This window comes from Perca flavescens, chromosome 5 (assembly GCF_004354835.1).
Source record: "Perca flavescens isolate YP-PL-M2 chromosome 5, PFLA_1.0, whole genome shotgun sequence".
Lineage (NCBI taxonomy): Eukaryota > Metazoa > Chordata > Actinopteri > Perciformes > Percidae > Perca > Perca flavescens.
The window spans coordinates 24,411,470-24,426,255 of NC_041335.1; the positions used below are offsets into that span (position 1 = coordinate 24,411,470).

Consider the following 14,786-nt stretch of genomic DNA (forward strand, 5'->3'; position numbering starts at 1 on the left):
ACATTGTTTTAGCCTGGGGGGGTTCTGTACAACATCTCGCAGGAAAACACGGTGCCATAAATGTAGCGATGGAGCCAGATGACCCGATGCCCGGAGAGCAGTGTCCAGAACAGCCCCAACTGGGGCTATACGAAGGAGACAGGATATTATTCCTCGCTTTTAAAAGGTAGCCAATAGTGTTATGTTTGGCTATGATATTCAATACAGGAAACATGACGATGCACAACATTTGTATTTATTCTTCAGGTTTTTGTTTCTCTTTCAAGTGAATGATTTATTTCTGCCATTGACGCAGTTATTTCGGCTTGTTTTTCCATCAGTAGGGACGAAAGTAACACACAGGTGGGTCAAAAGTAACAACAATACAAGCTAGATTTTTTTTGTTACTCTTGTTTTCATTAAATATATCTGACTATAACTTTGTTAATATGTAACTGCATAACAAAACATATTTTGTCCTTTATTTTATTTAAAAAAAAATATTAAATTACATTTTCATTTAAAATTTCAGTTTCATCAAATGTTTCAAATATAAGACAGTAAAAACTTGATTTGTTTAGAATATTTTTTTATTGGCAATGTCAATCCATTTTATAAAACATTCAACAGTATGAACAATATGAAAATTTAACTAAATTAGCATAGAATCTCAAAATAATCTATCAGTAGTCATGTTTTTATGTGTAAATTCAAAATGTGCATAAAAACATCTGGATGGAAACAAAAAATTCATAGGTGGAGGTGGAAAAGCTAAGGTATGGCTAACCTAAATGTGATGGATAAAATGTGAGGGTGACCTACCGAAATCAGCTGTTCCTCAATGTTCCTCTAGTGAAACCTAGAAACAAAAACAGCAAAGGGATGCCACCATAACTTTGATGGAAACCTGACTTATGTAAACAAACAAAAAGGAACATTAAAAAGGCATTAGTCTACTCATTGTCACAGTTGTGACAGATATAATGTTCTGCACCCTCAGTGCATGCCTCATGTGACCAGAGCTGGCAAAAGAGACACTGAACCCACACTTCCCCAGGCAAGGATGAGCTGATGTTTCGTCACACACAAGACATTCCTCATCCTTGTCCGAGGAAACTGTGGGTGCAGTGTTTTCGACCGTGAGGAACCTTTTCTTTGGAGCAGGCGGCTTCTTCTTCTGGATCCTCTTCTGTTGCTCCTCCTCCAGAGCTGCCCTCACCGGAGAGTCAGTGAGGATCGCCGTTGACCTGCAACATTCAAAGTGACAACATTTTTTTGTCAACATTTGTATAAATTTACAGGCAGTTATTGCTCATCCTCTGTCCACATGATAGCATAAATAAATTACTCAGGAAAAAGCAAAAACCAAACGCTACTCACCTCCTTTTGCCTCTCCGTTTTGTGTCCTTTTAGAGGGACATTTTTTATGACATAATTAAGATAAAATAAGACTTTACTGATCCTGCACTAGGGATTTTTACATGTTGCAGCAGCTTTGCAGACAGTGGAACAATCAAATGTAATGTCAATACAAATAAAAATTAGAATCAAAATGAAAAATCTATCTAAAGAATATACAAATCTCACATTTTGATAAGCATTTAAACTGATTATAGTAAGAGCAGTGTGTAAGTGAGCTGCATTTTGAATGTTTTTACTGTAACGTTGCTACACTAACCTCCTTAGGAGACAGGCCAAAATATAATCAGCTGCCCTCTTAATATAAGCCTCCAGCTTCCTCTCTTGGTCCACAGAGAAGACTTTGGTGTGTGTGACCTGTACCCTGGTGGTCTAGTCTTCTCCCTGCTGTTCTCTGCCCTCCTCCTGCAGTATCGGAGCAAAGTGACATGGCAAATGCCATGCGACTTTGCAGCTGCCCTAAGACTAATGTGTCTTACAGATATGTCCAGAAACGCCCTCTCATACACATCTGGCTGAATCAGACCTCTGTCTGTCTTTCTGACCCTCACTCTTGGCATAATCTGTTGGTATAATATGACATAAACATGTTTTAATAAACTCTGCAACACAGAGAAAATCACCTCATTAGCAGCGGGACGAAAGTAACACTTGTTACTTTCGTCCCGACTGGAACTCCTGACATTTAAACCCGAATTACTTGTATACTGAAAAACTCTGACAAGGCAAACTTGATCATATGCGTTACAGCACTAAATAACCTGTAGATTGATAATTATTGTGACACATGAAACGAGAAACATATCTTGTAAATAGAAAAAAAGTACCGCTTCAGTAATTTACTTACCGTACTCGAAAACAGCTTTCAGGACATAACAGCGGTAAACAATGATGAAATCGCGTGATATTTTGCGGCTCCGTCACTGGCTGCGTGCTGAAAGTGCTGTCATAGCTTGAAATGCAAATGTAGTCAGGGCTCAGAGAAAATCGCTTTGTTACTTTCGTCCATAGACAGTATATAAGCTTTTGTCCCGTGTTACTTTCGCCCCTGTTCTCCCCATAGACAGTATATAATGGACCAATAGACCCCGTTGCTCTGGACGGAGACCAGTGAAGGCTATTAGAAGCACTTTTCCAGTGATGGCAAGCTTTACTGCGCAGCATCCAACTGAGAGAATGTGACGTGAGCAACGTGTCTGAAAGTTGTAAGTCTTCTGGTAGCTGTGCCAAGAGAAATCTCAATCATTCCCAATCTTACAGATACGGAGACTGTAGGTGTATGTAAGGAGATAACATGGGCACAGGCTAATTATTGATCACTAACATGCTAGTTAACATTAATTAAACCTAAACATCTCATGTAAGTCGAAACTGCCTGCGAGCTTCTCCTGTACTATACGGTAATTCCTCTACTTTGCGACAGTAAGTCACTTGGTTATGACACAATCGTTAGCTTATTTTTACAAAAACGTCTGCTACGGAGCCATAACGTGAGGTACAAGGTAATGAAGCCTTTTATACATTGTCGTGTTTCTTTGGAACTAAACAACGGACAAATATAGTCTTTAAACGCTTCAGATGTAAAGTTATTCGCAGTCAAGTGACGTAAAAAAAAAATGGCGGTCAGCGGAATGCTAACAGGAGGTGATAGCCAGTTAGCAACAAAATGGCGCCATGATGGCTCGAGTTCTGAAGCGAAGCTTACCCCCTTGGTTCTCCCCTAATCTCGTAACCTTTTCACTTGCTATTTCGATCTACTTCTCTATCTGGAACAAACACAGTAGGCTACATACTAGCACATTTTAAACTATAATTAAAGGCGTAAGCTAAAACATTCTGTGCATCATCATGGTATAGGAGTCGTGTATCCTCTGGAACTTGTAATCTTCTCAAAATACACACGCAACTCATGCAATGAGCAACATGATAAACTTCACACTATAACTTGAATAATATGACACATGTAGGTAAAATGACACGTCTATAAAATAGAAATATCTCTACAACATCCATATGTTTAATTACCCTAAACACAACTATGTAATCCTGACAATGAGTTGAAAACATGAACATCACCAAAACTAAAGTCAAAACGTTTTCTCATAACAACAATATGCTCCATGTTACACTGGGTTTTCAGTTAATTCGTCTATATTTAAAGGTATAGTAAGTGATGTTAATCCAATACACTTTTTGTAAAATTCAGCAAATATTTCCTCACGGTCACATAGCTCTCTGTTTTCTGTGCGCTGAAAAAAAAAATCAAGTGTTGATTCTCAGTGCCACATTGCCTTATTCACTCTTCTTTTTTCCACCTCTATAAAGAAAGTATATGGCAGGTCAAACTGTATAAAGAAATAAGCTATTTGTCACACCGGTTATTTGATTGGCCAGTTTAATATCTGACACAGAGCACACCAAATATTTCCTACATTTTATTTGTGTCTGAAGTGGTGAGAAAAGTTCGTTAACGTTTGAATGCTATGCATTTCAGCACTTTGTGGTGATAAGTAGGCCTGTAAAAATTAACCACTGGCATCAAAGCAGGATATGCAAAGTCTAAAGTCTGCTGATCTGCTTCATTAATCCTCAGGATCAACAACTAACCATCATTTATTGATTTGCTTATGATTGTACATTTTATGTTCTGTTTATTAGGGCTTCATAACAAAGCTACTTTTACTGTAAATGGTGATGTGAAGTGCAATAAGTTCAATAGTCGATTATATGGTGTTTTTCATATTGTGTTTTTATTCAACAAACATTGATCTGCAGTCATTCATAGCTTTTACATCTTGAAAATGTGGTTATTCTTCTTGAGTTGTAATAACTAAGAGAAGTATTCTTAAGCTGTAGCTGCTCCAGAGCCTCAGAGAAAGAGTGTGATGATGGCTGAGGAAACCAGCAGGAGGAGGACACTGGAACCAGTGGGTACGGCGCTGTTACACAAGTCGCTCTCACAGCACTTTATGAGGCTGACACATAGTTCACTCTTCATGCAGCTTTTCACAATGACACCTGCAAGACATGATGGACAAAAATAAAAGTTTTAACAAAAATAAAATCCACCAGGCATTTAATACAGCAATAGATCAGCTCAATATTTTTGAAATCATTAATATTAGCTGTGGAAGAACAACTCACCGTTCAATTCAGTGGTGGAACAACGGTCAAAGCCAGTAGGACAAGTTAGCTTGTCTGCGCAGTTCTTGCCTTGACATTGGTAGCAAGTCAATCCACATGCTATATAGAAATAGAGAATAGTGTCACACATTGGTTTTAAGTTACTATCTTAAAACGTGTGTTGTGAAAAACACAATAGTCTGGAAGTGTAGCAAATGAGATTTTAAATAAAATGTCATCTAGGGTCCGTGTACGTTTTGATAGTTGGTTTTTTCGTTTGAACCACAAAACAAAATAACGAGAAACCAGCTGTTTTTCGTTTGTCGTTTCAAACCAAAAACAAAGAAACGGTAAAAAAAAAAGAGCCGTTCTCCGTTTTTGGTTTCTGAATCCAAAAACGAAAAACGACTAAACCAAATTCAAATAACGGTCCGATTTTAAATTATTCATTTTTTTTATTTCTCCATTTGAATATCTACATTAAAAGAAAGACAGGCTGGCCACGTGACCCGGAAGTAATAGTAAATAAAGCCTATACAAATAAAATCCAAGCTTTTAGAACGGTCATAATATGCAGCACTAACGTTATACCAGAGTAACGTTAGAAGAAAAAAAATCAATCAATAAATAGGCTTATATAAACCTGGACGAAAAAAGAAATATGTTAGCAACAGTAGTTTATTACAGTGATTTAATATCCAAAATCCTATACACGTACACATCGCCAGTCACGTTTAATGAGCGCATGCATTGGTTCAATACAGTTGGTAATAGTTAACCTAGAACGTATTGTGTGTGCAGAGTTAGCCTACTGTTAGCACTATATTATATAGGGGAGAGCCGGGACAGTTTAAATACTTTTTAATTAAACGTAATTTACAAAGCGATCATATCGCACTGAAAGGTAATATTTTGTCACTAGCAACCTACACCTGTCCTCTGTCAAATAGGCTACAGTTGGATTTTCAGCTTTGAACAAAACCGTTCAGGAATTATTAGAGCAGAAGTGGGGCGTGCGTATATAAGGTTTCATTCGTCCCTCCCAGAGCCATAGAGATGTCTTTCTCTATCACTCTGGTCCCTCCTAGTCGGGACCAGAGTGAGATGTGCAGTGACCTAACCCAAGTAAAAACCTAGTGAAACGACATTTTTCACAATAGAAACATGATATAAATGGGAAAATGTACTGTTCTAGCTATAAAAATGGCAGAATCATCCACAGTGCATGATATTTCAAAAAACGCTTCATACACGCTTCAAGGTGACGGCAATGAGTTGTTAACAGATATTCACCAAGACGAAGATTCACCAGCAACAATCTATCTAAAATAACACCTTTTGGGAGTACCATTCATGCTGTTTCAATCGTCCCGACTAGGAGGGACGAATGAAACATTACGCACGCCCCACTTCTGCTGCAATAATTCCTGAACGGTTTTGTTCAAAGCTGAAAATCCAACTGTATTTGACAGAGGACAGGTCGTGAGCGTAGAATTATAAGGTTCTATCTCCGTTTAGGGTAGTTCTGAGATATTGAGCATCAACGTTTTTACATCCCAGCTATTTTGTGAGATGGAACCTTTTTATTTTATTAATAACTAACTAAGAAAATGTTTTTTTTACAAAAATAACACCACACAAGCATTAATAAACAGCTAAGGGATCAGATTATGTCAAAAACTCAATTTCGGCCAAAAGTGGAGATAGAACCTTATAATTCTAAGCTCACGAGGTGTAGGTTGCTAGTGACAAAATATTTAGCTTTCAGTGCTTTCGGTCCAGGTTTATATAAGCCTATTTATTGATTGATTTTTTTTTTCTTCTAACGTTACTCTGGTATAACGTTAGTGCTGCATATTATGACCGTTCTAAAAGCTTGGGCTTTATTTACTATTACTTCCGGGTCATTTGGCCAGCCTGTCTTTCTTTTAATGTAGATATTCAAACGGAGAAATAAAAAAAAAGGAATTTCAAAAAAACAAAATCGGACCGTTATTTGAATTTGGTATAGTCGTTTTTCGTTTTTGGATTCAGAAACCAAAAACGGAGAACGGCTCTTTTTTTTCACCGTTTCTTTGTTTTTGGTTTGAAACGAGAAAAAAACAAACAGCTGGTTTCTCGTTAATTTTGTTTTGTGGTTCAAACGAAAAAACAAACTATCAAAACGTACACGGACAAACCATCTAGGCCTATATCTTTCAATTAATTCATGAATTAATAAAAAACGAAAAATATGAGCCCTATCACACTTTCGGACGCCAACACAATAATAACTTAAATTGAGGCCAATACATATGAATCAAGCTGTTCTTACCTGCAGACAGAGTCATAAACAGGATCAGAGCTCCATAAAACTGCATCGTGAACGGAGAGAAAATGAGACTTTTGTCTAACCCTGAGAAAAGAACTAGTGCAAGCTGTCTTCTTTCGGTGTTATCTTCACAACGGCTCCTCCCTAAGTGACCACAAGAAAGTCGATCATGTAAACATCTGACTTCATCAGTCCAACCCATTAGTTTTCCTTCAATTGCATTTCCTCACGAATCCTTCTCCCAAAGTGAGCAGATTATCCGAGAGAGAAAGTAATGTAGACATCTGACTCATCTATATTTTGGCTATTGTAACTGGATGTGAGGTGAATCATCGTTTTCACATAATATATATATATATATATATATATATATATATATATATATATATATATATTAAAATTGGGGAAAAATTCATAACATCAGCAACCAAGATAACTCATGTGACGTTAGTGTTACGCCCCTGAAAAAGGGGAGAAATAATCACAAGAGTGATGCGCAGGTGTTTCCTCACTGAGAACTTTAGTGTAATCCCATTTTACAACAGTACCACATTTTACACAACAGATCTACAGGAAATGGTTTCAATACTATAACTAAATGTATCACAAATGTCAATAAAGTGCTTGAAGCACAATGAAACATTATACAGATAACACCTCAAAATAGATATTAAATGCATACATGTTAATTCACAACTGACACAAAATGGCGTCTACTCTTAGTATGGAGCTATTCTTCTCTGTATCAGAGCGGGGCTCCGCTCGCACGCACGCACGCACATTACATTACATTCTGCAATCTTAGCTCTAACTTACTTAAAATTTCACTAACACACACCTTAAACACTATTGATATGTTAGAAAGTAGGAAGTTATTAAATGAACTCCGTTTTATCAATAACATACCTGAAAAAGGGAGAAATAATCACAAGAGTGATGCGCAGGTGTTTCCTCACTGAGAACTTTAGTGTAATGAGGAAAAGACCGCGATTCCCCCGGAACTTGGGTGGAGACCAAAGCAATCGATCTCAGGCTCATAGATTAAGAGCATTTAGTAGATCACAGATTAACACTTCTACCCTTAAATTATGCACCACAAAATAAAGTAATAGATTTACACATTCTTCTTACAATTTATATGCGTGACAGATTTTAAAACGATTATATGAACTTTATCACTCTCTGTGAACTATGTACTGAGTGCATGATCCTTTTAACATGAGCTATTTTAGAATCCTCACATGCTATAAACTTACTAATATCTTTAGTGTATAACAGGCTATGAGTATTTCCTTTACCCTGTCACACTCTCCCCGACAAAACAAATGTCGTCCCGACATTACCAACCTTGACTTAGTAAATAAGTCTCTTATGCACTGGACCTAGAAAATCCTCTTCTGTAAGATAGTACTTGAGCAGAGGTCAGAGGTCACAGTTCAAATATAACCGACAAGTTATATTCACAGTCCATATGTTGACCAGCTGCATCAACAGTCCATAAGCAGTCTCTTCTCATAATATTGAGCAACAGTCCATCGGTTTCAATGACATGTATGCATAGTCTGCAAATTGTCTCTTGCAACAGTCTGTGAAATCAGTCAGCAGTTCATAGTCAAACATGTCAACTCTGTAATCTCATGTTTACTGAAGTCCATACATGTAAGGTGGCTGAAGGTAATATTGCTGTGGTGATGGCAACCATGGAACCAGTCCTGGTGCAGGGTAAACAGGTAGCAACTGTGGTTGTGGCTGGATACTATAACAGGAAGGGATACCCAGCTGATCATAGGTGATACGTCTTGGAGGGTGTCTCTCTCTTTGTGGCAGCTGGTAGGCTAGTTCCTCAGTTTCAGCAGCAGCAGTCAGTGAAGGAAAGGCATTCGGTGGATGATCATCAGGTAGATTTTCAGCAGGCAAGTTCACCTCCTCAGCAGGCAGGTCTTTAACTGTTGTTGTCTCCTCCAGCTGCTTTTCAACAAGAGGCTGTGCCGGTAGCGTATCAGGAACTGGCACCAAAACTGCCTGTTTTACTGGTGGGGGCCTGTGTTCTGACTCTCTTGCTGGTTCAGCATACCTCTCCTCGGGTACTGTAGGAGATGTGGGTACCGGTGCGGGCTCATGATGAAGGTCGTATTCATCCTCGCTGTCTCCATCAGAATCCAGAGGCTGTGATGCAGGCTGAGGTCTCTTTTTTTTCTTACTCTTGTCATCTTTAGTCATTTCTGGTTGTGTCTCAAAAGGTAAGTGGTCACAGGACATGAGCAGGTTTCTGTGCAGGACCCTGGAACGTCCCCTACCCTTTTCTGGTCTCACTTCATAAATCGGCAGGTTTGAACCCATTTGTCTCACTACTGTGTGAATTGTATCTTCCCAATAGTTACGGAGTTTGCCTGGTCCTCCTCTTGGTGTCAGGTTTTTAATCAGAACTCGCTCGCCAGGCTGTAGCACTGAACTCCTAACTTTAGTGTCATAGTACTTCTTACTTCTTTCAGCAGCTTTTTGAGCGTTTTCATTTGCAATGGTGTATGCTTCTTCCATCCCTTGTTTCCATTTCTCCACGTAGTCTCGTTGGTTACTGGAACCTGCCTCTGTGCACAATCCAAACAGCATATCAACTGGAAGCCTGGGTGATCTCCCAAACAGGAGATAAAATGGTGAATAGCCAGTCACCAAGAACGGGTGCAGTTGTAGGCGTAAACCAGTTTGTTCAGAGACTCCTTCCAATTTGACTTTTGTGTCTCAGTTAGTGTCTTTAGCATTTGCAACAAGGTTCTGTTCATACGTTCCACTTGACCGTTCCCCATTGGGTGATAGGGTGTCGTTCTGGACCCCGCCATGCCACTGAGTTTCTTTAACTGATGGAACAACTGGTTTCGAATTCTCCCCCCTGGTCATGGTGGATGCGGAGAGGGGAACCCAAACTTCAGGGCAAAGTCATTGAAGATGAGATTTGCAGCAGTTTTCCCTGACTTTGATGTGGTGGCGTAGGTTTGAGTGAAACGCGTAAAATGGTCAACAATCACGAGGATGTACTCATATCCCCTTTGCATCTGTCGAGATGGAGGAAATCTATACATACTAGTTCAAATGGTTGTGTTGTCACAATGTTTGTCAGAGGAGCTCTTGTTTCATGGTCTGGCTTTTTCTGCTTGACACAGCTACAAGTTTTTGTCACATAATGCTCAATGTCAGATTGCATATATGGCCAAAAGAAGCGGTCACGTACTAGTGATACAGTGCGTTCAGTACCTTGGTGTCCCATGTTATTGTGCAACTCTTCCATCACTTTACTTTTGTACTGCTCTGGTAGCACTAACTGCTTACGGGCTGTAGTGGTTCTGTACAGAATGCCATCACTGTCTATTGTCAATTTGTCCCATTCTCTGAATAGGCATTTTGTCTTTGGACTGAATTCCTTTTGCTCTTTAACCGGCGGTTTGGAACCAGACAGTTTGAAATCGAACACAGGACTGATGACTGGATCGGTTTCTTGTGCTTCTCTTATCCTATCTTTTGGAATCGAGCTGATTGCTGCAGTGGCTGTCTCACCTTCAGCTGATATTGACATAGATGCAGCTGAAAGTGACCAAGGTGCAAAAGACTCTTTCTGTACCTCAACTGCTTGTATCGTGGCAGCAATGGTGTCTGGTGGAAGCTCCTCAGAACATTCTCTCATCAGTGACTCTACGTCCAGTGGCATCCTCGACAAAGCATCTGCATCACTGTTCTCTCTGCCTGGCCTATACTTTATTGTAAAATGGAAATCAGCCAATTCTGCAACCCACCTGGAAGTGGTTGCGTTCAGTTTAGCAGTAGACAGAATGTAGCTGAGCGGGTTGTTATCACTGTACACAGTGAAGGTCGGAGCATAGTACAAATAATCACGGAACTTATCAGTGATTGCCCATTTTAGAGCTAGAAATTCTAGCTTGCCAGAGTGGTAGTGATAGTTCTTCTCAGCTGCTGTTAAGGTGCGAGAGCCATAAGCAATAACCCTAAGCTTCCCATCCTGCTTTTGATAAAGAACTGCTCCCAAGCCTTGGTGTGACGCATCAGTATGTACAACAAATGGCTGAGTGAAGTCAGGGAAACCTAAGACTGGTGGGTGAAGCAAACAGTCAATCAGCTGTTCAAGTGCCTGTTGATGGTGGTCAGTCCACAGGATTGGCTTATTTGAGGGCACCACATGACTTGCTTTCTTTGTTTTTGTTTTTCGTGGGTGGTCAGGTACTTTCTCTGAATCTGCTTTCAGGAGGTCATAGAGACAGCTGGCCTTCTTAGAGAAGTCTTTGATATACTGTCTGTAGTAAGTGAGTAAACCAAGCATTTTTCTGAGCTGGCCCACAGTCTCTGGCCTGATTACTTTCAATGCTCTTACTGCTTCAAAATCGGCTGGGTCAACTCTGCTGCCCTCTGCAGACACTATTCTGCCTAAGTAACGGACCTGGGATTTAAAGAGATCACACTTGCTTGGCTTGAGTTTGATGCCATACTCTCTGAGACGCTGCAGAACTTTTCGCACATCATCCACATGGCTGTCAAAGGTTTTACTGAAAACTAGTGTGTCGTCCAGGTAAGGAATGCAGATATTATCCCGGAGTCCTTCCAAACATTCCTCCATACAACGCTGAAAAGCTGCAGGAGCATTCATGAGGCCGAATGGCATACGTATCCATTCATAGAGTCCCCACGGGGTCACAAATGCTGTCAGTGGTCTGCTTTCTTCAGAGATGAACCCCTGGTGATACGCTTTTCCCTGATCTAAGAGGGAGAACCAGGAATTACCACCTAAACTGTCCATGATGTCTTGGACCCGAGGGATGGGCTGGCGGTCCGGATGTGTCTTTCTGTTCAGGTCTCTGTAATCTATACACAACCGGAGGGTTCCGTCCTTCTTCCTAACGCACCACGACAGGTGAAGAGTATGAAGAGGTTGACTTACTAACCCAGCTCTGGGCTATGAGGTCATGAAGGTAACCTTTCATCTCCTGATACAGTGGCCTGGGCACTGACATGTATGTGCGGTTGACTGGTTCAGAGTCCTTTAGAGAAATAGTCATTTTCAATCGTTCAATGCAACCAATGTCATTGTCTGATCTAGAAAAGGAGTGGCACTCCTCCCTGAGCATTTGCTTAACTACCTCTCTCTCCTCTTCGGATAGGTGACTTAAATATACTGGTGGATCCCACTGTTCAGTAGCGCTACATGGATTTTTGAACGCTGGTGTGATTCACTGTGGCTGGAGTGACAGCTTTTTCAAAGACTTTGGCAGGTAACACAGTCATAATGGTTTGTACTGTACCGATTATTGTGCGTCCTAGCAGGGCAATGTCGTGGTCGGTGGGGTTAGAGACATCAAGCATGATAACTGGAAAAACACCTTTCCTGACTTTGACTAGTGTGTCAAAGAACTCAATTCCATCTGGCCACTGAGGGTTCAGGTCTGGCTGAAAAAGCATAGTCATGTCCTCTTTGAAAGGCTGGGAAACTACACGGCATTCAATCTGAATACTACTGTGTTTTGGTACAGCAACCTTCTCTTTCATGGTTTTCACCGCGTATTCATCTGTCTGTTCTGCACTTACAGCCTGTATAAAAGCTCTCACCTTGTTTCTTTTAAGGCTTGGGAAAGCTTTTCTCACTGTACTGTACCGTTTAGTCTTTTCAGTCATCGTCAGGATATGCTCGATAACATTGAAACCTATGATGGGATGAGATAGGTGACAGCCTTTCATTACCAGCACTGGGATGATCAGTTCCTTTGTTTGGTCAGTTTCAGAGGCTAGCCGAAAAGTTGTTTCAATCCATCCCAGGTACGGCATTTCAGTCCCATTTGCTGCAGTCAATCTTAGATCATCAGGTGAGTCCAGGATTTCTGAAACATCCCTCAGCCTTGCGTTTGGGAGGGATTCCTCTTTCCATCGTTCATCAATGACCGACACCTGAGAGCCTGTATCCCATAGAGCTTGGAGGTGGCGGCGATTCAGATGACACTCGACAAGGCACTGTCTGCCGACTAGCGAGGTGACCTTATGGGGGTGGCAAACTTGAGCTAGGGATGGTAAAGAGTGGGCATTTCCCTCTGTGCAGGAAAGCTTTTCACTGGTAGAGTCAGTTTTCAGGTGAGTGCATTTTTCCTTATGTCTAGTCCAATGTTGTTTCTGACATGCTTTTGAACAGTACAGTGTCTCCTTACATGATGAGCATTGTTTCAGGTTCTCAAATGAATCTTCTCTGGCACAATTTGCACATTTCTGGGACCTTTTGCTAGCTACGGTTAACACTCGTCCCTCAGCGGTAACCCTTTCCCGTTTAAAGGGGCCTCCCTTGATGGTCTGACTCCCCGGATTTTACATCCAGCTTGAAAATGTTCTCCGCTCCCACATCGGAAGCAGTGTGTGCAGCGTGCATCAGTGCTGGCCTGCTGGCAGACAAAACACCTCCTTGGAGCTTGAGCAGAAGGGGTTGGCATACAAGTTAGGTGCATATTGATGCTGTGGAGGGTCAGGTGCTTGGGGCTGACTGTAGTTGCTGTAATACTGCTGCTGGGAAACAGGTGGCTGGGGGTCCCTATCTGGTCTTCTAACAGGAGATGGGGCATAGGCATAAGGTGTTGACTGAAACATAGGCTGCTGTAATGTCTCCTTAATCTGAGCTATCTCTGCACTGAGACCCTTTAGAGAAGCTACACCTGTCTTGAGTTCAGCTAACTCTGTTAACAGTTCTGCAGGTATCTTAGCTTTGGCTTCCTTCACAGGACATTTTGCAGATGGCGTATCCTCTGACTGGACTACACTTACAGTTGTAGCAGGCTGTGGGGCATTAAACCTCTTTTTGTTTCGTCTTTCTACCTCATTAGCACAAGCTATGTTAAGCTTCTCTAGCAAAACCTCATCTGATGTTTCGCTATCTAGCAGGAGAGGCTGCATGTCTATCCTGATACTGTCACTCTGGAGCCCTGTAAGGACTGTGTGCAAACCCATGCGCTGGACTAGAGCAGGGTCATACTTCAGCCCTGATTCTGACTCCTGGGACGCAAACAGTACTTTCTGCCTCAAGTCTAAGACGCGCATCAGGAAGCTTTGAGGGGTCTCCTTGCTATGCTGTGCTTCTGAAGCTAGCTGTTTGTAAAGCTCTGTTGCGCTCTTTTCTTGGAAGTGGAACGCAGGATGCATCTAAGTGTGGGCAGAGTTAGCTGGGGTTTACCTTCCAAGTAGCTGCGTAGCTGTGATCCTGGAGAAATAGCCCTGATTACTGCGTCTACTATTTCTACCTCAGGATAGCCTCTGTTAAGTCCATTTTCAATCTGATGGGCAAGACTGGAAAAAGACAGTTTATCTTTCTGGCCCGGTTCACCTATCTGACCAGAAATTTTAAACTCTTTGCGCCAGTATGGGCTGGGTTGTGCACTGGTGAGAGCTGCATGCTCCTCTGAAGATGGGCATGGGGTTGGGGCTGTCGCAGAGAATCCCTGACTTTGGCTGCACTGACTGCAGGACTCTGCTCAGTTCCCAGTTCTTGTTGTGGGGTCACAGTTCTTAGTTCCTCTATTATGTGATGTGTTCCGGCTGTTTCAATATCATGGTCAGTTTGCCCTGTTTGGTAATTTATGCCACTGATCATCTCTGTCATTTTGTCTTTAAGTAGCAACAATTCCGACATGCCGCCATCTTCTAACTCTGCAACTTCTTCTCTTTCAAGGAACATCATAATGTGAGTCATCACTGATATGCGGGATTTGTCTTTAACATCTCTTCTCTGTTCGCCTGATATGTCAAGGAAATCACATATCTCTAGTAACTTGTCTTTAGTCAGGGCGTGCAATTCTCCTACTACCTCTTCCTGTAGTTCTTCCAAGGCGGTTGTCATGTTGACAGGACAGGAGGCACTTTTACTGTGCAGGAGTTGACTCTGAATTAGATGGTCTTTACTGTCTCTGATGATCTCTTAACG

The 14,786-nt window shown here is 41.2% G+C and overlaps 1 protein-coding gene and 1 long non-coding RNA gene across 2 annotated transcripts; both read right to left on the reverse strand.

Annotated features, from left to right (window-relative positions):
* Positions 1–591: 591 nt before the first annotated feature.
* On the reverse strand, positions 592–2,527 carry LOC114556095 (uncharacterized). The gene is made up of 3 exons (XR_003692628.1): positions 2,246–2,527; positions 1,658–1,961; positions 592–1,226 (listed from the first exon to the last, which is right to left on the reverse strand). It is a non-coding gene; the product is annotated as an uncharacterized LOC114556095 (long non-coding RNA).
* Positions 2,528–4,126: 1,599 nt separating this feature from the next.
* Positions 4,127–6,976, reverse strand: LOC114555071 (lymphocyte antigen 6G). Its single transcript, XM_028577173.1, has 3 exons — positions 6,836–6,976; positions 4,543–4,641; positions 4,127–4,416 (listed from the first exon to the last, which is right to left on the reverse strand). Exons 1-3 carry the CDS (start codon positions 6,879–6,881, stop codon positions 4,268–4,270), a joined length of 294 nt encoding a protein of 97 aa, XP_028432974.1. The 5' UTR covers positions 6,882–6,976; the 3' UTR covers positions 4,127–4,267.
* Between the last annotated feature and the right edge of the window lie 7,810 nt (positions 6,977–14,786).

Excerpts from the sequence above, each read along its gene's own strand:
- LOC114555071 (XM_028577173.1), bottom strand. The coding sequence starts at position 6,881 with ATGCAGTTTTATGGAGCTCTGATCCTGTTTATGACTCTGTCTGCAG. Across the intron at positions 4,642-6,835 it reads GTTTATGACTCTGTCTGCAG|CATGTGGATTGACTTGCTAC; the intron begins GTAAGAACAGCT and ends ATTTCTATATAG. Across the intron at positions 4,417-4,542 it reads TTCCACCACTGAATTGAACG|GTGTCATTGTGAAAAGCTGC; the intron begins GTGAGTTGTTCT and ends CATGTCTTGCAG.